This window comes from Pan paniscus, chromosome 14 (genome assembly GCF_029289425.2).
Source record: "Pan paniscus chromosome 14, NHGRI_mPanPan1-v2.0_pri, whole genome shotgun sequence".
Classification (NCBI taxonomy): Eukaryota; Metazoa; Chordata; class Mammalia; order Primates; family Hominidae; genus Pan; species Pan paniscus.
Window position 1 is genome coordinate 77,363,157 of NC_073263.2, and position 24,924 is coordinate 77,388,080.

General features: G+C 38.8%; 1 protein-coding gene across 23 annotated transcripts in view; it reads left to right on the forward strand.

Annotated features, from left to right (window-relative positions):
- LMO7 (LIM domain 7) overlaps positions 1-24,924 on the forward strand; it is a 244,027-nt gene that overhangs the window by 171,499 nt on the left and 47,604 nt on the right. For 16 of the 23 annotated variants that reach the window (XM_063595797.1, XM_063595798.1, XM_063595800.1 and 13 more), the window contains 5 exons: positions 9,272-9,302; positions 10,506-10,619; positions 14,550-14,748; positions 18,153-18,405; positions 23,000-23,029. In XM_063595797.1, coding sequence (XP_063451867.1) covers positions 9,272-9,302; positions 10,506-10,619; positions 14,550-14,748; positions 18,153-18,405; positions 23,000-23,029 — 627 coding nt within the window. Of the gene's footprint in view, positions 1-9,271; positions 9,303-10,505; positions 10,620-14,549; positions 14,749-18,152; positions 18,406-19,342; positions 19,625-21,330; positions 22,051-22,999; positions 23,030-24,924 lie in introns of all 23 variants that reach the window. The other 7 variants (XM_063595793.1, XM_024925260.5, XM_057299594.2 and 4 more) reach the window with 1 other exon arrangement.

Below are 24,924 nucleotides of genomic sequence, written 5' to 3' on the forward strand. Positions count from 1 at the left end.
TCTCAATAGTACTGTTGGCTCTGCCTAATCTCAACATCATTACATTGTCATATGGGTTAAAGGACACAATGTAGAATAGTCCACATAATGATTGATATAAAGTGTCTGTGTCTTGCTTGCCTGCACTGCAGTGGCCACTCCTGCCACACTGGGTGTCCCTTCTGTTGGTCTTGCTGGTTTCTCCTCTACTTCTTAACCCTTAAGTGTTGGGTTTGTGAGGGTTCAATCCCTGGACCACTTCTCTCTCTACTTATTTTCTTCTTTTTTTTTTTTTTTTTGAGATGGAGTCTCGCTCTGTTGCTCAGGCTGGAGTGCAGTGGCGCAATCTCGGCTCATTGCAAGCTCCACCTCCCAAGTTCACGCCACTCTTCTGCCTCAGCCTCCCGAGTAGCTGGGACTACAGGCACCAGCCACCACGCCTGGCTAATTTTTTTTTGTTTGTTTGTATTTTTAGTAGAGATGGGGTTTCACCGTGTTAGCCAGGATGGTCTCGATCTCCTGACCTCGTGATCTGCCCGCCTCGGCCTCCCAAAGTGCTTGGATTACAGGCGTGAGCCACCGCGCCCGGCCTCTCTCTACTTATTTTCTAGGTGATTCCATTCAGTCTTATGAGGTTCTATTTCATCTCTATGCTGACAACTCCACTAATTACATCTCTAGTCTAAGTTTCTACCTTGGTCATCTTATTCGAATGTCTACCAATTTACCTACTCAACATTTTTACGTTAAGTGTTTGACACTTAACATGTCTAAAACCAAAGCCTACTATTTTCATTGCTGCAGTTACCTAGCATTATCACCTTTTAAACTGTTAGGAAGATCAGTTTAAAAATCTTAAGGACATAGTATCAGTGAAGTGTTTTCTGGTTGGGATCTGTTTAAGTCCTACTTTATACTTAATTATGTAATATAATAATTGCCTTTATTAATCACAGGAGAAAAATCATGTGTGAGTTTATTTGCTTGACATCTACTCTCTCCCTCAACACATTTTATATAACCGAATGTCATAACTCCATTTAATAAACAGATCATACATAGTGGATACTAAATTCTGTATTCAGTAGTCACCTTAATATGCACTCTGTTTGTGGTTTACCGTCTAATGGGGAGACACACGTCTCAGTTGTGAAGTTAGCTTTATGTAATAACAAGCATTTTACAAAAAGTAGAAAAGAAGCATTATAAGTCTCTGGTTGAGAGGGTTAGGGATTAAACCCACCTTTCGGCTCCTGCAGCAGCACTCCTCTGCTGTGTTACTTAAGTGGGAATGTGTGCCGGTGTCTTTGAATGTGTGTGTGTGTGTGGTTTGTTTCTCTTTAAGTGAAACTATGCTATTCTTAGTAGTGTGTGGGAGAGCTGTGAAATTTAATAACAAATTATTTTTAACAAGAGGGTACTTATTCACTTATCAAGATTGGAATAAGCATTATGTTGCTAGGGCAAAGTGTTGAATTTCTAAGTTTTTTTCTCAAATAAGTAAGTACAGAAATCGTCAGGTTCATATATTTGGGTTCACTAATTGTCTCCAGGGATGATCTTATTTTCTCAAGTGTCACTTTAATAGTTTCCACAAGGATTATAGCATGTTTGTAGCAATGGCAGATTAAAACCAATGAGTCACACGCCTCTAACGTCACTGGGAGGTTGTCAAATGGAATGCAGCTTCATTTTTAGGAATGAAGGTGGGAGGGAAGGAGGAAGATTCTGTTTCTTACTTTTCTTTTTAATGCAGCTTACTTTTTTTGAGAGAAGGAAAGAAGTGAAGTATTCTAAGAATTCATCTTCAACTTGGTTTATTCACATATCTCTTGTTTGACACAGTGATGAGAGAATGGTGATTGCACTTTTCTCTATTTTAAATAGTGCGATGGATGAGCTTGCATTCATAGAACAATAGAACTTCATTTAGTGGAACAAGAAGCCAGTACCTGATATATTCCTAAATTCCTATTTTGATTCCTAAGTTTTGAAGAGCAATAGCCCCTTCCCTTAGAGACAGTGGTATTAAAAATGATTTTCTCATTATTCTCTTAAAATTTCACTTAGTACATTTAGGGTTTCTTATGACACCTACACTTTTCTCCTGTTTGCAGATAGACTGGCTTGTTGCATATATAAAAATGAGGTCAGGAGTTTGAGACCAGCCTGGCCAACATGGTGAAACCCCATCTCTACTAAAAATACAAAAAATTAGCCGAGCGTGTTGGCGGGCTAATCCCAGCTACTTGGGAGGCTGAGGCAGGAGAATCACTTGAACCTGGGAGGTGGAGGTTGCAATGAGCCGAGATTGTGCCATTGTACCAGCCTGGGCAAAAAGAGCAAAACTCTGCCTCAAAAAAAAAAAAGCCACTGCTCTGTCCTCAGAAGAACTTCTGCTTTGAATTTTCCCTACTGTCTCCCACTGCCACACATGCCTCCGCTCTTGCCCCAGACATATCTTACATATTTAAACCAGATGCAGTCCATATACTTTTTCTTCCTGTGACTGCTCATGAAATCATGATTCACGGCCTCATTTCTTGATTTTTTTTTAAAGTTGTGAACAGGTGGCCAAGCTGCATAAGCAACAACTGGAGAGCAGAGATTACTTAGTGGCTTGGAGAGGGACCAAGTATCTTGTGAGCCCAGCTCTTCTAGTATCAGTCCGGTTTCCCAAGAGGCAACTCCCAGGTCAGCTGGTGCCACCCAGGGCAGGGCAGGGCTGGAACTGACTTTTGAAGGGTGGGGTCTGTAGGAAGAATCCATGCATTGCTCTGGGAAGTGGCCTCAGGAAGTAGAGGGCTGGGGACAGAATCACTCATGAGTTGCAGTTGTTCTGGGCAACAAAGCAAGGCGGATACTTATTCTGGTAGCAGGGTGGAGTTTGAACTGGGCAGTTACCTCTGCTCAAGCCCCTTGAAGAATTTCAGATTCCCTGTTAACCATGGAGGCATGGGCTGGAACCTGGGTGTGGGGGCAGGTGAGTTCAAACTTCTTACCTTTTCTATTAGGATATGGATAAATCTTCCCCCGGGGATTCTTTGGACAAAAGCATTCCCATTCTGTCAAAAATTCCAGTGTGAGGTTTTTATCATACATGTTTCCCTGTATAATGATTCAGTCAGATAACTGTATTTGATCTTAAACAAGATTGGCTTGGACAGGATAGGGGCTGGGATTTGGGGAGAAGAGATGATTTTGGAGCATAAAGAATTCAACTCCTAGGAGGTTATGTTATTTAGGCAAAGCATGGGGAGATCAGGCCTTCCAGCGTTGCAAATGAGAATGCTGGTACCTTGAGAAAGAGAGGTACTAAGACATGTGAGAGGAACACAGAGAAGTGGGATTCTGTGGCAAATTCTATGAAGCTTTACTCCCACGTGGGGAAAAATTTCCTGTCTGTCTTGGCCCCGATCTGCGGAGCTGGTTCTGTGAGTGGCTTTGATAGCTCATATATGAACATTTAAATGCTTGGCTGTTCTTAGCTAGGCCTTTGATGGACTCTGGTATGCAACCATGTGGCCGGTGTGGCTCCAGCTCCCTGCTGTCTGGGCCCACACGCAGACTCCTTAGAGCATAGTATGCTCTAAACATACCCTGGGGAAGGCGGTGCTGGGTGCATGTGCATGGGCCCAGAGTTAGCTCCTTGGATAAACAGAAGGTATTTGGAAATATTTTTGATGCAGCCCTAGCCCTAGAACATAGTTGGCTGGTGCACTGTGGTAAAACTATAATCTCATCCATTAGCACCTTATTCCAAACCCGATCATAAATGAAGATAGATTTTGGCTGTGTAGGCACATTTTCCCTCAGATTTTGGAAAATTTAAGGGTATTTGGCCAAGGCAGGCCCTGGTAAACCAAGGATGTGTGGGGAGGGCTGGCTTGGGGCCAACATGGAAGTTTGGACAATGCTAATAATACCACGCCAGTGTGCTTTGCCCTTGGTTTGACCTTCTAGAAATTATTTCTTATCCTTCTTTAAAGCCTTCCATGGCAAAAGGGCAAGGAAAGTATAACATCGAAGAGTGCCTTGAATTATTCTTCACAGAAATGTCTCTTCTGAGGAAGAAAACTGTGTGTTGGGGGTGGAGGGGGCGGAGTTGACTGTCCTCCAGCCACTGCCCTGTCCCCTAGTAGTTTGGTTGAGATGGATAATTAAGGAATAGCCTTGAATTGTCTCACTTACTTGTCCTGCTTTGATTAAGCATTTTTTAAATCTCTCACTAAAGCCCAGTGAGGCTGGTACTGTTGTTCCCATTTTACAGGTGAGGCTTTGGAGACAGTGAAGTGATGCAATCAAGTTCTCACAGCTAGTGAAAGTGGAGCCAGAATTTACACACTGGAGGTCTGAACCCCAAAGTCCCGCACTCAACCAAGCTTCCTTCTCAGGGAACGACCCGGCCTGGGATCCCTGAAGACCCACAGCATCTATGTAGACTTTTTTACCCCCTGGTCCTTTGGTTAGAAATGATATTTCTTGATTGACTTGGTACTAGTATTTTAAAACCTTTGAGTAAAGAAAAGAGGATCAGACCTAGAGCTTCCTGGTTCTAAGTTAACATAGTAGCAGTTAGGATAAGATGATTAGAGCTGCATGAGTCCACTTGAGAGCTTGGGGCTCCCTTGTTCTTACTCTCTGGCAGAAAGCTCAGATGTCCATGATGGGCATATAGTTTCTGGCCCTTTGCCAGAAAGCAAAGGAATTATCAGAGCTATTCCATTAATAGAGTGGAAGATTGTGTCTGTGCTGTATTTGCTATTTCTTGAATATTAAACATGTAAAAGTTAATGTATGATCCAAGTATAGAGTAAGGGCTATCAACATACCCAAGATAGGTATTTTTTTTGCAACTATTAATATTTCATATCTACCCTTTTTTTTTTTTTTTTTGGATGGAGTCTCGCTCTGTCGCCCAGGCTGGAGTGCAGTGGCATGATCTCCGCTCACTGCAAACTCTGCCTCCTGCATATCTACCCATTTTTAATGCAGATTTGGGTTTCAGTGCAAGTATGGATTCTTTGGGCTCTGTCTTTCAGAGCTCTGTTAGGAAGCTTTTTCATCACATAGGCCACCATGTAAGCTTTGTATTCAGTCCTTTGAAGTTTGTACAAAGCACTTTGGTCTTTGTTTCTGTATCTGTTTTTTGGAGGGATTATTGATTTGATTCTAAAGAATTCTATTTTATTGCAATTTAAAGATAACAGGTTAGTAAGAAGTATAATTATGAGTATCAATACAATGGACATATTTGAAGTAGGTTAATGCAATTTAATTGTTCTCTGACATTGTATGAGTATTGTCTCCTGAGCTTTTATCATTTCAGGCTTTTTATTGCTAATTTACATTTCTATAGGTTAAATAAATGTATTTAACCAGAATTTGAGAGCATCTGTTTGCCATGTACTGTGTGAGGCATTTTTAATCAAATATTTTTATGTGCTTGCCAAGTGGTAGACCCTGTCTTAAGGCAGTTGGAATATAGCAGTGAACAAAATCACAAAAGTCCTTTTGGATTCAGGTAGAGGAGAGAAAAAAATGCCTATAGTAGATGGTTATAAATACAAAAATAAAGCACGGATGAGAGATTGGGTGTGTCAGGTGGGCTAGTTGCAGTTCTAAATATTGGGGTCCACTGATGGGCCTTGCCATCACATGGCTTACAGCCTTGTAATAATTCTTTGTTCACAGAGTTGTTCTTTGGTCATAGTGTAGAGTAAGGGCTATCATCATACCCAAGATAGGTATTTTTTTAAACTGTTAACATTTTATCTGTACCCATTTTTATTGCAGACTTGGGTTTCAATGCAGGTATGGGTTCTTTGTTCTCTTCTCTCTCCCCTCTCCCCTCTTCTCTTCCTTTTTTTGAGAGAGGGTCTCGCTTTGTCGCCCAGCCTGGAGTGCAGTGGTGTGGTCATAGGTCACTGCAGCCTTGAATTCCGGGGTTCAAGAGATCCTTCTGCCCTCAGCCTCCCAAGTAGCTGGAACTATAAGCATGTGCTACTGTGCCTAGCTAATTTTTACATTGTTTAAGAGGCAGGGTCTTGCTATGTTTTCCAGGCTTATTTTAAGCTTCTGGACTCAAGCAATCCTCCCATCTTAGTGTTCCAAAGTGCTGGGATTACAGGAATGAGCCACTGTGCCTGGTCTGTTTCTTGATGAACACTTCACCATTAGAAGGAAATTTCCTTCTAATCTACTGAAACAGAGGGCATTATCCCTATTTTGTCCAGAAGGAAATCAAAGCTTTGAGAGTCAAGTAAATTACCAAATGAACACAGTGAGACCCAGATCTGACTCTAAAGCGCAGGCACTTAAACATGGTATCAGACCATGTCAACTTTGGACATATTTGTTGTGGAAAAATTATCCAACTTTGGAGCTAAGGCTGTCTTATATTTCATTCTGAGGTGTCGTACAGTAAGTAGGCTGGTTCATGGAGTGTGTGTGTGTTACCTGTGTTACTGTGAGCTTCCCCTTCACCATTGCAGTAGTTCTATTTTAAAGGACTTTGGGTTATGCCCTGTGGCCACATGACAGGCAAAGGAGCTGCTTGGTTACCGACTTCCATGCAGTGGAATGCATTTGTATGTGAGAGAGTGAACTCTGTTTACTCCAGCAAATCATTGACTACTTGAATTCCTGGCATTGCATTTCAGAGATAGGACACTAATTTGGCTGGCCTATGTATCATGTCCAAGAGCATGTTATAAATGCTCATATTTAGAAGGGAATGTAAAGTGAGTAAAAGGTAATAATGCGAAGGTCACTGCTTATTGTGTTTATCACAGAATAGGACATCCCTTGTATTTCCAATGATTGTTTTATCATGATAAAAAGTGAAAACAAATGAGTATGTTGGATTAGAAACCTTTTTGAGGACTGTGGAAATGAGGTCAGGGGTTCAAGAGAGCTCTGTTTTTCCTTCTGCCTTGAGTGTGCTTATGATCAAAGTGGGAGGATGTTCAGCCCAGTGCATTCTTTGTCCTATGCATTGATGGTTCTTTTGTGCTTTGGCTAATTTAATGTTTGACATGTGTATGTTGGTTATTAGTCTAAAAAAGGGGCTATATATTTGCAACTCTGCTATTTTTTGTTGTCAGTTTCTAGTGACTTTTCCCACTTACTACTTCTAAGTTAAAGTGCTGGGTTTTTGTTTGTTTGTTTGTTTGTTTGTTTTTTGAGACGGAGTCTTGCTCTTGTTGCTGAGACTGGAATGCAGTGGCGCAATCTCAGCTCACTGCAACCTCCGCCTCCCGGGTTCAAGCTGTTCTCCTGCCTCAGCCTCCTGAGTAGCTGGGATTACAGGCGCCCACCACCACGCCTGGCTAATTTTTGTCCTTTCAGTAGAGACGGGGTTTCCCCGTGTTGGCCAGGCTGGTCTTGAACCCCTGACCTTAGGGGATGCGCCCTCCTCAGCCTCCCAAAGTGCTGGGATTACAGGCGTGAGCCATTGCACCCGGCCATTGCTGTGGATTTTTATAAGATAATTTTCTTTTTACTCAAGAGTTAAGCTATGGTTTGAGCACATGGGCTGTGGTATTTATTCTACTTGTTTACTTTTTTGAAGGATAATATACAGAAAAGCATACATATTATAAATGTACAACTTAAATACTTTTTGGAAACTGAGCACACCTGAGTAGCCAGCTTCCAGATCGAAGCACAAACAATTGTCATCCTAGTGCCCCATCCTCTTCTAATCTCTTCTGTCATTCTCTTCCCACAAGGGTAACCACTACCCTGACTTCTAACAGCATTTTTTTATTCAGCCTGTCTTTGTACTTTATATGAATGGAATAATACAGCCTGTACTCTTTTGCATTTGGCTTCTTTTTCTTTCCGTTATTTGAGAGGTTGAACTTGTGGTTGAATATAGTTGAAGGTTATTTTCATTGCCATATGATATTTCATTACGTGGATATGCCATAATTTATCTATTATAATGTTAAGGACATCTACGCTGCTTCTAGTTTTTGTTGCGATGAATAGTGCTGTGATAAACATTCTTGTATATAACTTTTTGTTAACATATATAAGCGTTTATGTTGGATGTATACCTAGGAATGGAATTATTAGGTCATAGAATATCAATGTATTTAGCTTGAATAGATATTACCAAGTGACTTAAGAGTTTAAGTAGTTGTACCAATTTACATTTCCATCAGTAGTGTGAGAGTTCATGAATTTCATTGTTGAGATTTTTTTTGGGAGGTGGGTAAGAGGTGCATGCTGTTCTTAGGTTCATTTCAGTATAAGTTTGTTTTCTGGAAAGGAATGGTCTTAGTTGCCTTGTTGATTCTTTGAAAGCTAAGTTAAAAATTAGTCTCTGTGTACTCACATTCTCTTTTTACTTTTTCTCTGTATATATGAATATATATGTGTTTTATGTTGATGTCTTCTACATGCATATATAGATGTGTGTATATTTTATCTTAAAGTATACTACTGTGCTGTTAGACTGGACAGGCCAATTAGAAGCTTTCTTAATCAGGCTTCTACAAGTCTCTGAATTCACACCGATCCTGCTTAAGTGTCTCTAATGAGGGGAAGTGCTTTCTTTTTAGGATGACCCAACCCTTTGTGAAGTAGCATATTGTTGCTTCTTCAACACTGTGGTGCCATCTGCCTCTTTTTAACTTCTCCCATAAGTATCATGCCCTTTCATATGTGAGCAAAAAACCCATGATTCTTATAATACAGTGAAGTTTCTTCAGGCAGAGGTTCATGGCTGTTTTTTAAACTGCCACTTTTCAACATTTGCAGGGTCAAAGTCTCTGAGCAGTTTGCTCTGGGGAACTTGGATGAAAAACCTTACGGATGATGAAAAAAAAAAACCCTCAGTGCAAAAAACCCCTCGCTTTTATTTTTCATTGTGTTTTTAAGGTTTTTTTCCCCCCATTTCCCAGTTCTTTTTTCATGAACACACTGATCCCCCCTCATTGGGTTTAAACCTTGTTTAAGAAAGAATACAAAAAGTGCACATAATGTATTTAAAAATTAGACTAAAATGAATAAAATGAAAAAACAGCACTGCTTTTTATAGAAAACTGACAAATTATATTAATGAATATCAATGAATACAGAAAATCAACGCATTATACTTTTGTCAAATCAATGAATATGGAAAAATTCTTCTGATGGAGATAATATGAGCTCTAAGAGATTTGGACTTCCATGTGATATTAATATTCATAGAACTTTAGAATGAAAATGAGTTTTTTTCTAGCTATAATTAATAATTTAAGGTTCACGGATATTACCTAATAGATATTTTCTTTCTTTACAGGCAAGAAGAGACTGACAGGAGAGTGAAAAATGTAAGATACATTTACCTTAATGGAGCATTATAAGTGGCTTTCACTTTCATGTTCTGTAAGAAGGCAGTGAATCTGAAAGTATACTCTACATCTCTTTTCTAATTAATTTTTTGCTACAAACCAATCAGTTACAAACAGTAAATATGTTTAAATATATGCATTACAATATATGGTTAGGTTGTTCAGCTCCCACTTATAAGGGAGAACGTGTGGTATTTGGTTTTCTGTTCCTGCATTAGTTTGCTGAGGATAATGGCTTCCAACTCTGACCATGTCCCTGCAAAGGACATGATCTTGTTTCTTTTAATGGCTGCATAGTATTCTAGAGATGAACAATGAGAACGCATGGACACAGGGAGGGGAACAACACACATTGGGGCCTGTCAGGTGATGGAGGGAAGGAGAGTCTCAGGTTAAATAGCTAATGCATGTGGGACTTAATAGCCAGGTGATGCCTTGATAGGGGCAGCAAACCACAATGGCACACGTTTACCTACATAACAAACCTGCACATCCTGCACATATATCCCAGAACTTAAAATAAAATTAAATTTAAAAACATATTGTTAGAGTGGTATAAGAGGATAGGTTAGATTTAGGAAGCTGTTTGTTATGTGTTAGCAATACGCTAAAGGCAAGTAAACACATTTTAAGATTTTTATGGGAGTAAATAGGAAACTACCAATTTAGACTTTAAGGAAAAGCACTGACTGTTTAAGGACTCTGGGTAATTCATCAATGTAGACTCATATGTCTTACAATATTTTATGGAAATTGCAAGAATATCTAAAAATGTTGCAGCTTTATTAAAAAGTTTAACATCCTTATTAAGGAAGCTGAGAATTATTGATGTTTAGGTGATCATTCTGTAAGTTCGATGAAAAAATATTGATTGCTTTAAAAGTTTCATTTGTGTTTTCTCTTATTTTTTTCCCTCTTCATATATACTAGTAGAGTATATGAATGACTACCTTTTGGAGTCTGGACTTTTGGTCTAAGAACTTGCTCAGAGACAGGAAAATTTAGCAAGAAAAGTTAAGATTTTTAATGACTTTTACCTTTCCCATAAACTTAAAAGAAAGTCTACTTTTCACTTACAGAGTAATATGTGCTATCATTTATCTACAGTACTCACCTATATTTGAGCTTGCAATTGGTTGCTAATCGACTGATCTTGTTGTTCATGGATTTTTTTTTTTTAAGGTTTTGATAACATTGTACTGGCTGGGAAGAAAAGCACAAAGCAACCCGTACTATAATGGTCCCCATCTTAATTTGAAAGCGTTTGAGAATCTTTTAGGACAAGCACTGACGAAGGTAAGTAAACTACATCTGTGTGAGATTACTGCTGTAATACAGTATCACTGCTTTCCCTTCCTCCTCTCTTCTTTTTCTTCTCCTTCTCCTCTATAACAAATATGGCAACTCCGACTCTCTTTGTCCTACTATCAATTGGGCTGAGTAAAGAGGAATGTTACTCATTTACTGGCTTTATATGCCACCACCAAGGAGTCAGTTGGGTCTATTCCAGAGCAATTTCCAAGGTAGAGAAACTTGCTTACCTTTTAATTCTACATAATTTGATGACACATGCATTGGCTTCCGTCCTTACACACTTTATGTAGCTTAAGTATTGCTATACTCATCGTAAACTCAACCTGTAGTAGAGAGGTGCTTCCTGGACTGTTCACACGCATGGAATTTACTCAATTTCTTTGTAGTAATATGTTCTTGTCATAGATGATAGTCTTTAATGCCCACACTTTCATATCCCCACAATTCTACCATGCCGCCTCTGTTTCCTAAAGAGTAGGACATGGTGTTAACTGGAACTTGATGTAAGGTTTTTAATTTAGAATATTTTGTTTTATACACATTTCTAGTCATTCATATTTTGCAATCAATGTGACAGCCTTTTGAATGCTTGAGGATCATTTGCAGAGAGCCAAGTGCCAGGACTGACCGTAGTTCTGCCAAATCTTCATTTATAAGATCCACATGGCAAAAACGAATTTCTCTGGGTAGGGATATTTATTCAGGGAAATTTGTAGGACTCAGAAGAGCCCTTTTGTGTAGTCACAATGGTGTTTCATCATCTAATTAGTAGTCATTGTTTCATGGGTTTCTCTAATGGTTAAATGATACCACACCAGTAAGGCATTTAGCATTAGCCTCTAGCACATTGTAAGGTTGCAATAAATATTAGTTGCTGTGATTGGAAGAAATTTTAGGCCAGGATGAACATGATAACCTTGGCTTGCACCTACCCTGATCTTTAAATAATTTTGCCTGAGCCCAGCCACATGTATTATAGCAAGAGGTGGGATTATAGAGCCTAGAAGATACAGGTATTCCTGTTCACCCCCAAAATGTAAGGAGTCAATAACGCTGTATTCAAATTCCTTGAATAAGTTAATTCAGGAAATAGCTGAGATATTAACATGCATACACATAGTACTAAGTGTTAGGAAAATACTCATGAGAGACTACGTAACCTCATAAAGCACAATTGTCTAAGATAGGTGAGCATATTGGTCACTGCAATGAAGAATGGTGAGGCTTTAGTGGAGGAATTTCAGGGGGTTTTGAGCACAGGGAGAGCCTTGATTTACAGTTATTTCAGCTAACAAAACTTTTGATTAAAACCTATGTGGGGGGCTGGGCACAGTGGCTCATGCCTGTAATCCCAGCACTTTGGGAGGCTGAGACAGGCGGATCACCTGAAGTTGTGAGTTCGAGACCAGCCTGACCAACATGGAGAAACCCCATCTCTACTAAAAATACAAAATTAGCTGTGTGTGGTGATACATGCCTGTAATCCCAGCTACTCGGGAGGCCGAGGCAGGAGAATCGCTTGAACCTGGGAGGCAGAGGTTGTGGTGAGCCAAGCCTGGGCAACAAGAGCAAAACTCCATCTCAAAAATAAACAAACAAACAAAAAACCATGTGGGACTTTGGCTTATGTACTAGGGCTGTCTTTGTAGCCTTTGGTCCTTTTAATGACAGTCTGACTCAGGTTGAATAATCCTAGTACAGTGTCTATGCCAGGAATGCTTTATCAAAGGCTGTTTCCTGTTACCAGTTTCAAAACCAGAAGAGGTAGTTGAAGACCTTATGGTGTATAAAACTAAGGTTGTGGTTCCATTCCATTATAATAAAGTGGGGGTAGCTGTTAGAGGTATGTGACTATATCACATGTTTTGTATCAGTTCTATTAAAATCAAAACCAATGTGTTCATCAGGCATTTCCCATTTAACCAGATAATGCTTAAAAGCTAACATAAAATACCAATTAAACAATCGTTGGTGGAAGTTGTAGCACCTCAGTCAATCATCTTGGAAGTTGGAGGTGACTCATTTTAATTGACTTGTCAGCGTGCCTCCTTAAAAGCCAGGCACCAGGGCCAAAGGTTATTTTATAACTGAAGTGGCTGTCATCAATAACTTTAACGTTTATGAGGTCAAAAATCCATCTTGAGTGTTGAACTCTAAGGCCTTAACAAATACGTGTTTGAGAAACCTGACAGATCTAAACACTTAAATTTAAAAAAATATTTCTGTATTTTGAGAAGCATTTTGGCAGCACCAGCGCTAGGCCTGGCTTCCCCATCTGCTTGGAAGTAGCAGGATGTAAGGTAGGCACTTGCATTTTCATGACAGGATGTCAACTCTAATGCCAGGGTGTCGGCATCTAAAGCACATGAAATCTCCTTGAAATCTACTAGACTTTATTGGTGCTCCAGACACTTGTCAAACAATTGAATCATGAATTGACGGTATTAGATCAAAAGTATGCCTGAGACAGCTGCTAATTATTCACTCCAAACTCTTCAGCTTTTTCATACGTTGAAAATATTTATAATTAAAAGTTGAAAGAAGAGTACAACAAATACCCAGATATGCACCGTCTGGTTCAATTATTACAATTTTCCATACTGGCTTTATCTACATATGTGTTCATCCATCTATGTTTTTACTTAACCATTTTAATATAAACTGCAGATGTATTTCTCCCCCAAATACTCAGTATGCATCTCCTAAGAATATGAATATTCTTCTTTGTAGCTACAGTGTTTATTATACTTAAGAAAATTCAGATATTCCCCATTATCTAATATTCAGTTGACATTAAAACTTTCATGCTTGTCTCCAGCTACTTTTCACAGCACTTTTTATTTTGAATCATGACTTAATCAAGGTTCACATATGTTTGATTGTTAGTAATTACTAGGTTCTTTAAATTGTCTCTGTATTAGTAAGCTCATCTGAAAGTAACATTTCTGGTTTTTACTATGACAAAATTATCTTCACCATATTAAAAAATTATAGTTACGAGATATTCATGATTACTATAAGTCAGGACTACACCATGGGCTTTGTAAATTTTACTCACATCCTAATGTTTAAAAAGCCAGGTTATATTTTGTCACTAACATTCACAGAAGAATGTTAGTTAAAAGTGCTTATCTTGAGTAAGTTCTATATAATTCACAAACCTACAGTTAACATCATTTGTGATGTTCCTGTGTGTCCTTTATATGAGCCAAACAAATATTTTATTTAGGTCCATAGAAAATAAGTTATATATATCAGCAAACAAGTATGCTTCCCTTGATTCAACAAGAAGGATAAGCCAGCTGCCAGGACCTTAGAACTAGGTTGTGTAATTAGTAAAAGTGAATGAATTCTGTGAAATTTATGCCCACTTGCTCCTTTTTATTTTTCTGGGGGGAGAGTTAACTAACTTCAGTTGTTAAGGTTTTATGTTATATAAGCCATCACAAATATTTCCTGGAGATAGAGTGAATATAATCTTGCTGATTTATCTCCTTTTGGATGACTAAGTTAAGGTTAGTTTTTCTTTTTGACTCTTTTCACATTTATTGCTAGAGAACTGTAATAACTGAGTTTAGCATTTCAATGTTACTCTATGAACTTTCATTAAACTAGTAATTTTCCTTATTTTTAAATAGAACATATGTACTAGTTTATTAAATAATATTGAATATCTCCTTATTATTACTTTGAATATTGAATACCTCCTTATTGTATCAGTTGTGGGGAAACAATTACAAATTTATTTTCTGTTTTTCATCAGCTTTTTTCTGTGTCCGACAGAGAAACCTCATGCCTTACATGTCAAATAAAACCCAACTTAAATTAGGCAAACAAGCAAGTAATAACCGATTGATTATATTTTTTGGAAGTTTATTTAACTTACTATTCTTTAAAAAACGTTTTCTTTAGGCACTCGAAGACTCCAGCTTCCTGAAAAGAAGTGGCAGGGACAGTGGCTACGGTGACATCTGGTGTCCTGAACGTGGAGAATTTCTTGCTCCTCCAAGGCACCATAAGAGAGAAGATTCCTTTGAAAGCTTGGACTCTTTGGGCTCGAGGTCATTGACAAGCTGCTCCTCTGATATCACGTTGAGAGGGGGGCGTGAAGGTGTGTTGTGTTTTGGCTGTCAGTTTATTTGTTCGCATATTAAGGGAGAACTGGGAACAGGAGAGAACAGAAAAATGGAGCAAAAACTAGGCAAAAATTTCACTTAGAAGTGGATTTTCATAGAGACTGGAGTATAATTGGGGTTTTTTTTTTTTTCTCCTTCATGATGGTGATAGTTTCATTTTTGAAAAATTTCATTTCTGGAAAGGACTGGGAGGTGACAGTTAATAGTGGCCTGTTTTATCAGTGATAATCTATCCTGGCTCTTCTCTCTCCAGATTCAGGCTTAATTTGTGTTCAAGAGTTCTATAAACTGATATATCTAAACATAGAAAGGAATATAAGATTCTGCAAAAAAAAAAAAATATCTTCTAGTTTCTGAGTAACTTTCATCCTTGGCTTTTTTCAAAAGATTAAAAAAACTCTCTTAAGCAAAAAAAGAAAAATATTTTTACAATTATTTCTATAGATGAGAAGAAATGATTGCTATCTATCATGATAGAATATTATGTTAAACTTTGTAGATTGAGTAATATACCACCACCTAACATGCAGGTAGAAATCCTCTTTTGGTCCTTTCAGAGTCAGAGCTAACCCAGGACAGAGCAAGTGTGAAAGGAACATGTTAGAGACATTCTGTTGCGGGAAGGAACCTTCTTTCAAAATCCCAAGCTTATGGTCAGTTCAGTTATTTCAATGCACATCTTATTCCTGTGGCTACTGGGTATAGCGTCAGCAATTTCTGAGTGTACATCTCCAGCTATTCAGATTTGACTAGATTGAAATCACAAGTAAAGTTTTTTTTTTGAAATATTTCTGTGCTTCTATCGACATCAACGTGAAAACATTGAGTTCTGGCTGTGATTTGTGCTTAATTGTTAGGGATTTTACATTGCTTGTGTATTTGGAATATTACTTTTCTATTTCTAGATATTTTTCCTAGCATATCTATGACAAAAATGTCAAAAATCAGCAAATTTAAAATAATTGTACAGCGAACACACATGTATTCGCTGCCTAATTCCACCATGATGTTTTACTATGCATGCTTTATCTTATACTCATCTCTCTCTCCTCTCTCTCTCTTTCTCTTTCTCCCTCCCTCCTTTCTCTATTATAATTTAGTCATCTTATTTTTTGAGGCATTTCAGAATATATCACACTTGTCCTAAATACTGCAGCATGAACATCATTAACTAGAATTTATTCTTTGTTTTACTTCTGATGTGAAACTTATATAAATACAACATGCTATGAATTTGTTTTCCAAAAAACCAATCAACAATTTATTAAGCATGGTAACAAAAAACCTGAAGGCTTTATCTTTTAGAGTAGTAGTTTTTAAAAATAAAAAATGTGAAACGCTATTTCAGCATTAACCTTTATAATTACTGCCACACGTATTGGCTGTTTGCTGTCAAGGTGTGACATTTTCATAGCCCAGATGACGATTCCAATACGTTTAAGGAAATGAATCTGAGTATGTGATTCATCTGAGTGGTTAAAGCTGTAAAAGCAGAGGCTGAAATTCTGAACCCGCTGTATTTCTTTTCCCTTACTGAAGAACCTACTCCATGTAATGACAGAATTTATATCTAGTCAAGGAATAAAAGGGGAAGGGATAGAGGGCATGTGGGAATATTCAGGCTTCAGTCAGTTCAGATGCAGTGGCCCACCCAGCGGTGTGGAATCTAAGTCGTCTTCTCAGATCCTTGTTGGAATGGGCACCTGTCCATGTAACCAAAAGCAGAAGGCCACTGTCACATCCCTTTCTGATCTTGGAAATGGGGCTGCAGACCTTGTTTAAAGAGTGCGTAAGTGAAGTCTTGGAAATTACAACTAAGCGGGGAAAAAAAGCCTGGGATGGAGGCACCAGGCCGATAAAGCTCTTTTGTGATCAGTGTGTTAAAATTCTACTGCTACTCTCTAGATTGTAGTCCTAAATTGATGAGCACTATAATGTAGGGTAATATTTTTAGGATAACAGAATTGCAATGTCACATTCTCTAGTTTTACGTGAAAACTCATATCAAGAATGATACTTTGGGGGAAAAAATTCTCTGCAGGACACCGTACTGGGCTAAAAAATACTTTTTCTTAAAAGTTAAAAAGTAAAATAGTCTCTTTATGACTTTAAAATTCCACATGTATGGATTTCGGCAGGAGTAATTGATATACTTATTGGAAATGAGAGATAAATGTCTGATTTTTTAGAAGGTGGTAAAAAGAAAGCACCAGTTTATTGACTACTACTCCTCATGGTCATAGCTGCGTTTACTTTCCCTCTTTTGCCAAGACTCTACTCTCCTTTTACTCTGTCCCTGTCTCATAGCTGTATGTTAAGCGACTTCCTGTAGACTGTTCTCAGTGTTATTTACTGTAGCTTCCTGCCAGGCAGGAGGGAGGGGAAGAGACTGCATTTAACTCAGGTTAACCCTGCAGGTGCTCTACCTGCTGAGAGCTTGTAGCTGTCAGGCACTGTGCACAGCCAGGCCTGGAGAGAACCCTGGTGAGAAGCAAGTAACATTTCCAAACCTTTACAAATGCACAGGAGGCAGGAAGAGAAGGGTGGGAAAGAGAGACAGCTTGGCTTGGATCTGTAGTGTTGTTCTCCCCCCTTTTCTTCCTTTGTCTTTAAAAGAGTAGATTCATTCTTCTTCTTTTAAGAAAGCAGATTACTATTTGTATCTATCTGACCTTGAGGAGTATCAAAGGGTGTTCTTTTGAATTTGTGTTTAAATGATTTTGAATCATAATACAGCGTTGCCAATATAATTTCCATGGCCACTCTGAAGAAACTGTGAGTTCTATGCTCTCATTTGGGCATAAGACTTCAGATTCCTTTGGAACTTTAGAAGTCATCCAGTCCAGCCTCATATCTAATGTGTGATTCTGGTTTATAGAATCTATCCAGACCCTTTACAAGCTTTTTTTTTTTTTTCTTCTCTTTCTACATCCTTCCTGATCTCTCTCCTCACATATATTATAGATAGCTGCATGCCTTATTTTAAATTACTGAGTTCTCCCAGAATTATTTTTGCATGTTGTTTTAAGTATCTGTGACTCCATTGCTAGATTTTATTTCTATGTATTACATCAACAAATCTTATGGAAAATCATGGAGGAAGAGATTGAGAAAAAAAGGGGCTCACTAGTAAAATAGGACTTATTCTTCTTAGAGCCTACAGCAGCAAAAGAATGTACTGCATGTGCCTCCAGTATGCAAAGCAAGTTCCTCCTAATGGATCTTATCACAACTTCGTGACAAATTTCTAAAAATATTCCCTGCAGTTAGCAGTGGCAGCACTGGGTTTCTAAGGGAAAGACAAAGCAGGCGCGCTGTGTGGGTTTCAGTTAGGCGAATAATCTGGAGAGTAAAGCAAATTCTTGTGCCTTCTTTATAGGTTTTGAAAGTGACACAGATTCGGAATTTACATTCAAGATGCAGGATTATAATAAAGATGATATGTCGTATCGAAGGATTTCGGCTGTTGAGCCAAAGACTGCGTTACCCTTCAATCGTTTTTTACCCAACAAAAGTAGACAGCCATCCTATGTACCAGCACCTCTGAGAAAGAAAAAGCCAGACAAACATGAGGATAACAGAAGAAGTTGGGCAAGCCCGGTTTATACAGAAGCAGATGGAACATTTTCAAGGTACTGAGATGGGTGTGATTATTGAGTTTCGTATGCTTTTCGAATATGGTGGGATGTTAAATGTGGTAAAAAGAATGGCTCTTAAATGTGTTTCATAGATCATATATTAAGCTTGACTAGTGAGAATATTTTTCATCCCTCTATTTTTAGTTATACGTATCTTGAAGCCATTTCTTCTGTTTTAGAATGTCAGCATATGATTTGCTAGGTCTTTTTTTAGATGCATGACTTCAGTTTATTGGTATTTTTCAGCTTACCAGATAATTTATATTGTTCATGATGAGCCCTGCCATGTAATGTTTTTCCTTTTTTGATTGATCTTAGTGGACATGAAAAGAATCCTTTAATTTCTCAGCAAATTAGCAGAACAGAGTGTGGTTTTGCAAATCCAGCTTCCTCTCATGGGGAGGCGTACGGTTTTGAAAGTGGTTCGGACTCTTAGGATGAACGAAGGTTTCCTGACATAGTTTTGGATGACTTAGCCAACCGTAGATTCCAAGTGAAAAAGAGGCCCCAGAATTTCATCTCGAAAATCACCTCTCCTAATTCTTGTCGGCAAATATTTTCTCCTGCTGATATGTTTGCCATGGGGCTATATGGACTGACGAGGTCAGAAATACTTGTCCTGGATCTGGCTGTCTATTATGCTGCTGATTTGAATTCAGAAAGTAACACCCCAAATTGTTTGTTATGTGCCTCTTCCTTTTAACACAGCTTCTAATGAAGTATCTTTGGCCTGTGTGTATCTAGCTATCCTTGAGTTAAAATGAGATGCTGTTATAATAACTTTGTCCTAGGAGCTGTGGTGGTGATGAGAATGGAAACTAATTTGCTTTGTTCACAGTGGTGTAAACTTTGTGAACCAGAAAGCATGCCATTTGTGTTCTGTGTCACAAATGCTCATACAGTGTCTTAACCGGTTGGATGTTTTGAACAGTAATCAGAGGAGGATTTGGGGCACCAATGTGGAGAACTGGCCAACTGTACAAGGAACTTCAAAGTCCTCTTGTTATTTGGAAGAGGAAAAAGCAAAGACAAGAAGCATACCCAACATTGTAAAGGATGATCTTTATGTGCGCAAGCTCAGTCCAGTCATGCCAAACCCAGGGAATGCTTTTGATCAGTTTCTTCCCAAATGTTGGACCCCAGAAGATGTGAACTGGAAAAGAATAAAAAGGGAAACTTATAAGCCATGGTATAAAGAATTTCAGGGATTCAGGTTTGTCGTTGTGCATGTTTCTGTCACACCAGTGTTCATTCAGTACCCCAGCTGGGGTTCTATGTGCATGTTTTTTATAATAATAAGAGAGACAGAGAAAGTCTAATTAGTTCTCTAGTATCTGCAGAACCTATATAATGGAAATGAATTTCTGTTTAAATTTAAACCTGAGGATCTAGATCTTAAAAAGCCCTGTTCTATACATAGTCATAGCACGGCATTATTTTTAGTAGTTCTGTTTTTCTCCAATTCTTTGTCTCATTCCCTCCTCCCTTCTTTTCTTCATGTCACTCACAGTAGAAGGAATTCAGACTCTGAGGATGAGGACTCAGGTTCTGACAGAAGCGCCACCGTTTTTAGTAGAGCACAAAAAGCAGAGCATAGGCTAGACGGCAACTGCCAAAGACCTTCACTCTTGCTGGAATTAGCTACCAAACGGGCTGTAAAATCACCGGACTCCCATGCAGCCAGGAGAAGCAGTAGTGCTTCGGATGAGCCCAGGTGCCCCTGTCTGCATGAGCCTGCCTGCTGCAGGTCTGGCCTCAGACACCCCTCTGCCTGCTTCTGCTGCTCCATTAGCCTGGGACCTGATTGCACTGAATCAGGAAACCTGACTCACTTAGTGGACTTAGTACAAAAGCGTAATGTATAACACGCTGCTTTCTGTGCAACTACATCAGCTTGGAAGTCTGTAGGATTCAACATTCTTCTTTAGCACAATAATGTGTGAGACAGGATATATTTACATGTGGCAGTTCTTTTGAAAAGCCGGTTCAAAAAGGCTTGTTAGAAAGTTTACCTAATTTCACGGTTTTGCTGTGTGTGGAGATGTGGAAAAAGGAAATAACTTTCAGGTGGAGACTGGGAAGGGCAAGTCTAGAGAAAATGCAAAGGGAAGATTCCTTGAGCTCTTTTATAAAACTTCAGAGCAATTTATTTTCCCTTTTTCCTGCTGATTACATATACCTATTGCATAAAGTGCATGATGCACAACTTGTGAAACTTTCAAAGATTATTCCTTCTTCTTCAGGGGACACTTAGGCCACTGTGGCAAATGGAATGAGAAAGGGATACCAGGGGCCAGGCGGGGTGGCTCACGCCTGTAATCCCAGCACTTTGGGAGGCCAGGGCAGGTGGATCACTTGAGGTCAGGAGTTTGAGACCAGCTTGGCTAAAATGGTGAAACCTTATCTCTACTAAATATACAAAAATTAGCCAGGCATGATAGAGGGCCCCTGTAATCCCAGCTACTCGGAAGGCTGAGGGAGATGAATTGCTTGAACCCAGGAGGCAGAGGTTGCAGTGAGCCGAGATGGCGCCACTGCACTCAGCCTGGGCGACAGAGTGAGACCCTGTCTCAAAAAAAAAAAAAAAAAAAAGGGTACCAGGGAGTGGCTTTTGTGTGTGCCTGGGAGGGGTACCTAGTCCATGCTCCAGCCTCATCCGTGGCCTCCATGGTGCCCAACTTTCCTGAGAAGTATGCTCTGCTCTTATTTCTTTAGGGATTATCCAGGAAAGTCATGGGTGTTGGATTAAATGCTAGTCTGTTTTCCTAGCAAGAGTCCCCCCAATGGTCCTCTAAAATGATTTACCCTCAGTAACTGGCTAGTTGGTCTGCTAATCACCTTTGGCTAGTCGATCTGCTAATTACCTTTTCTCCCTAAGCTTAATAAGATTCTCTTTCCTTTTTCCTCTCTGTGCATCAGTCAGTTTTTACTGCTTCAGGCCCTCCAAACATACTCTGATGACATCTTGTCTTCTGAAACACATACCAAAATTGATCCCACTTCTGGCCCAAGGCTCATAACCCGCAGGAAGAATCTCTCTTATGCACCAGGCTATAGAAGAGATGACCTCGAGATGGCAGCCCTGGATCCTGACTTAGAGAATGATGATTTCTTTGTCAGAAAGACTGGGGCTTTCCATGCAAATCCATATGTTCTCCGAGCTTTTGAAGACTTTAGAAAGTTCTCTGAGCAAGATGATTCTGTAGAGCGAGATATAATTTTACAGTGTAGAGAAGGTGAACTTGTACTTCCGGATTTGGAAAAAGATGATATGATTGTTCGCCGAATTCCAGCACAGAAGAAAGAAGTGCCGCTGTCCGGGGCCCCAGATAGATACCACCCAGTCCCTTTTCCCGAACCCTGGACTCTTCCTCCAGAAATTCAAGCAAAATTTCTCTGTGTACTTGAAAGGACATGCCCATCCAAAGAAAAAAGTAATAGCTGTAGAATATTAGTTCCTTCATATCGGCAGAAGAAAGATGACATGCTGACACGTAAGATTCAGTCCTGGAAACTGGGAACTACCGTGCCTCCCATCAGTTTCACCCCTGGCCCCTGCAGTGAGGCTGACTTGAAGAGATGGGAGGCCATCCGGGAGGCCAGCAGACTTAGGCACAAGAAAAGGCTGATGGTGGAGAGGTCAGAGTGTGTTTCTGCAAGGATTTTGCTTGTAATGGATGGTCTTGTGTAACTTTTCTCATGCGAGAAAGCAGCTCATCGTGTTGCTCAACTATGCATGTCGCGTGCCATTTTGAAGCATCCCGTAAAATTTAATTTGCTTTGAAAAACCCTCAGTCGTTTTGTACAAAAAGTGCAATTCCATATTTGCATATCTCTAACTTATTTAGGCCTGTTTAAGACTGTATATACATAAACCTTGCCTTTGACTTAAGCAGTACTGTGGTACTATCCACCAATATGAAGTTTCTGGACTTCTCATGTTCAGGCATTTTTGTAACAGTCTGGTTATAGTTTGGTTTTATGTGTTGCTCACATTTTAGAGTGTCTGATTTTTTTGGGGGGTGAAATTTTCCCTTAAAATATGGCATTGCAAATTTCATTTAACTTAATTTTTGTTTTTGGCCTAGGTTTCTTGGACTATCATTTGTAACTTATTTTTATTTATAAAGTTCAGAGTAAACGTTGATGTTAAAATGCATGAATGGTATTTGCTGTCTGCTGAATTTTATGTATATGTAATCATGGCCATTTTGATAGTTTGTATTATGCAACTTGCCTTTTTGATGAATGTTCAGTTTGTGGAACTTAGAGATGGACAAATCTGATTAGGTTGAATAAAATTAGAGGATCCAAATCTAACTTAACAGTTCCTGACAATGGGAAGCCTTTTCGTATGGATTTGTTAGCTCAGAGTAAATTGAGGAAATTCTTCATTTTGCTTAATCTGAATTTCCTGAGATAGGAAATTGATGAGAACTTGAGACATGATCCAGAATGTGATGGAAGAAGTGACCTTTTGAGATTTGTCTGTCTCCAATTAGATTCTTAAGTGAAAGACATTGAACATTTAGAAACTAATATGACTGGGAAAAATGACTTTTTAATTTTTGGTTTTCTGGTTTCTTAGACTCTTTCAAAAGATTTATGGTGAGAATGGGTAAGTTGTGTGGTTCACAGTAAAAAATCTGTGTGTGTTGTTTGTTCTTTGTATAACTTACTGTATTTCTGGCATGGCATGTCACTAAATGGGGGTGTTGTGTGCTGTGCATGAGATTTTTTAAGTGGGAAATGTTTATTTTGCAACCTAATGGTAATATTTCTGTGTCTTGGTGCCCAGTGCAAGATAAAATTATTTGTTTTATTAAAAATTTAAACTTTAGCTTCATCCCTTCTTTTTTCCTTTTTAAAAATTTAATGAGTTGATTAAAAGTCACAAAAGCACTTGCCTAAGATTAGGTATATGTATTTTGGTATTTGGTTGCTACATAGACTAAAATTCTGATTTATGGACGCTAAAGCCCAAATTACTACATTTTAGAAAATCTGTGATGGAAAAAGAATATTAGCATTTACTTCAAGTTTAGAATACATCCAGTTGACATTATCCTATAATCGGCCAACTGGGAGCTTCGTTAGTAGGGATGCATTAAACTTCCCTAGGTGGTATTTGGAAGTATTATATTTTCAAGATTCCTGATTAGGGAAAAAAAAGTGCAAAATGGACCTTCAAAAACTGCAAAAATCTTTTTAATTTCTAATATCACTGTTGCAAAAACTACATTTTTTTTTTTTTGAGATGGAGTCTCACTCTGTCGCCCAGGCTGGAGTGAAGTGGCGCAATCTTGGCTCACAGCAACTTCCACCTCCCAGGTTCAAGCAATTCTCCTGTCTCAGCCTCCTGAGTAGCTGGGACTACAGTTGCATGCCACCACACTCTGCTAATTTTTGTATTTTTAGTAGAGACGGGGTTTCACCAGATTGTTCAGGCTGGTCTCAAACTCCTGACCTCAGGTGGTCCATCCACCTCAGCCTCCCAAAGTGCTGGGATTACAGGCAAAAACTACATTTACAGTAAATCATTTATTCATTCTTAGTACAAAATCACAAGGTGGCTATATTAAGATATAGCCACCAAACTTTCTGTAACTTTGTGAATCTAAGGGCTAATAGTGTTTGAGCAAGAGGAAGAGAGTTAAAGGATGACAGATGTTTTAATCTGCTCAAGCCTCAGTAGCTAAGTATCTTCCCTTATGAGGATTTACTTCATCTCTAAGAATCTCTAGTTTTGATAGTTTTTTATAACTTTGATAATTCAGAAATGTTGGAAGCTACTAAACATAAAGCAATATAACCATTCTAGATGCCAAAGGTGTAACTGAGCCACAGGCAACAAATTGCAAGTACTTGTTAGCCACTGATTTTAAAAACCAGGGTCCCTGCATGCTTTCCGTGTGCCATGCAAAGGCACATTATCCCCTTTCCAGCTCATCTGCATGATGCTTAAGGATTTGCTACTCTCAAGTCATAGGAAAGCCATTTTAACTTGATTAAAAATCTCTTTGCAGCTTTAAGCATGTTGAATTGTAACTTTCAGAAAAATTTTCATTTGTAAATTAAATATAACTTTATAATGCAAGCAGCTGTCAGAAATAGTTGCTTTTCTTAAAGGAAATAAAAGTACCCAGAGTACAAGTATGTGGTGGAAATGTCAACATGCACAACCATTTCAGTGGCTGGATGTGTTCCCTGTAGTGAGGGGTAAATTATATGACTGAGTTAGAGAAGAAGACAGAAACCTAAAACCAAAGCTTGAAAAGCTAAAGATTTTTCTGGATTAGAGCTAACAGCAGCAAATGTTTTCTATCCCAAGATAGTTGTTTTGGATAGTACAATATTTGTTTTAAAGGCTGTTGTGCATGCAGTTCAATGCCAAGGTAACTACACAAATAAAGCAAGATTGTCTGTAAATTGAGACTGAATAATATATGACATGTCAAACAGTGGGAAGTATTATAATATGAATGTGTCCTCAGAAAACTCAAGTGTGTTTTG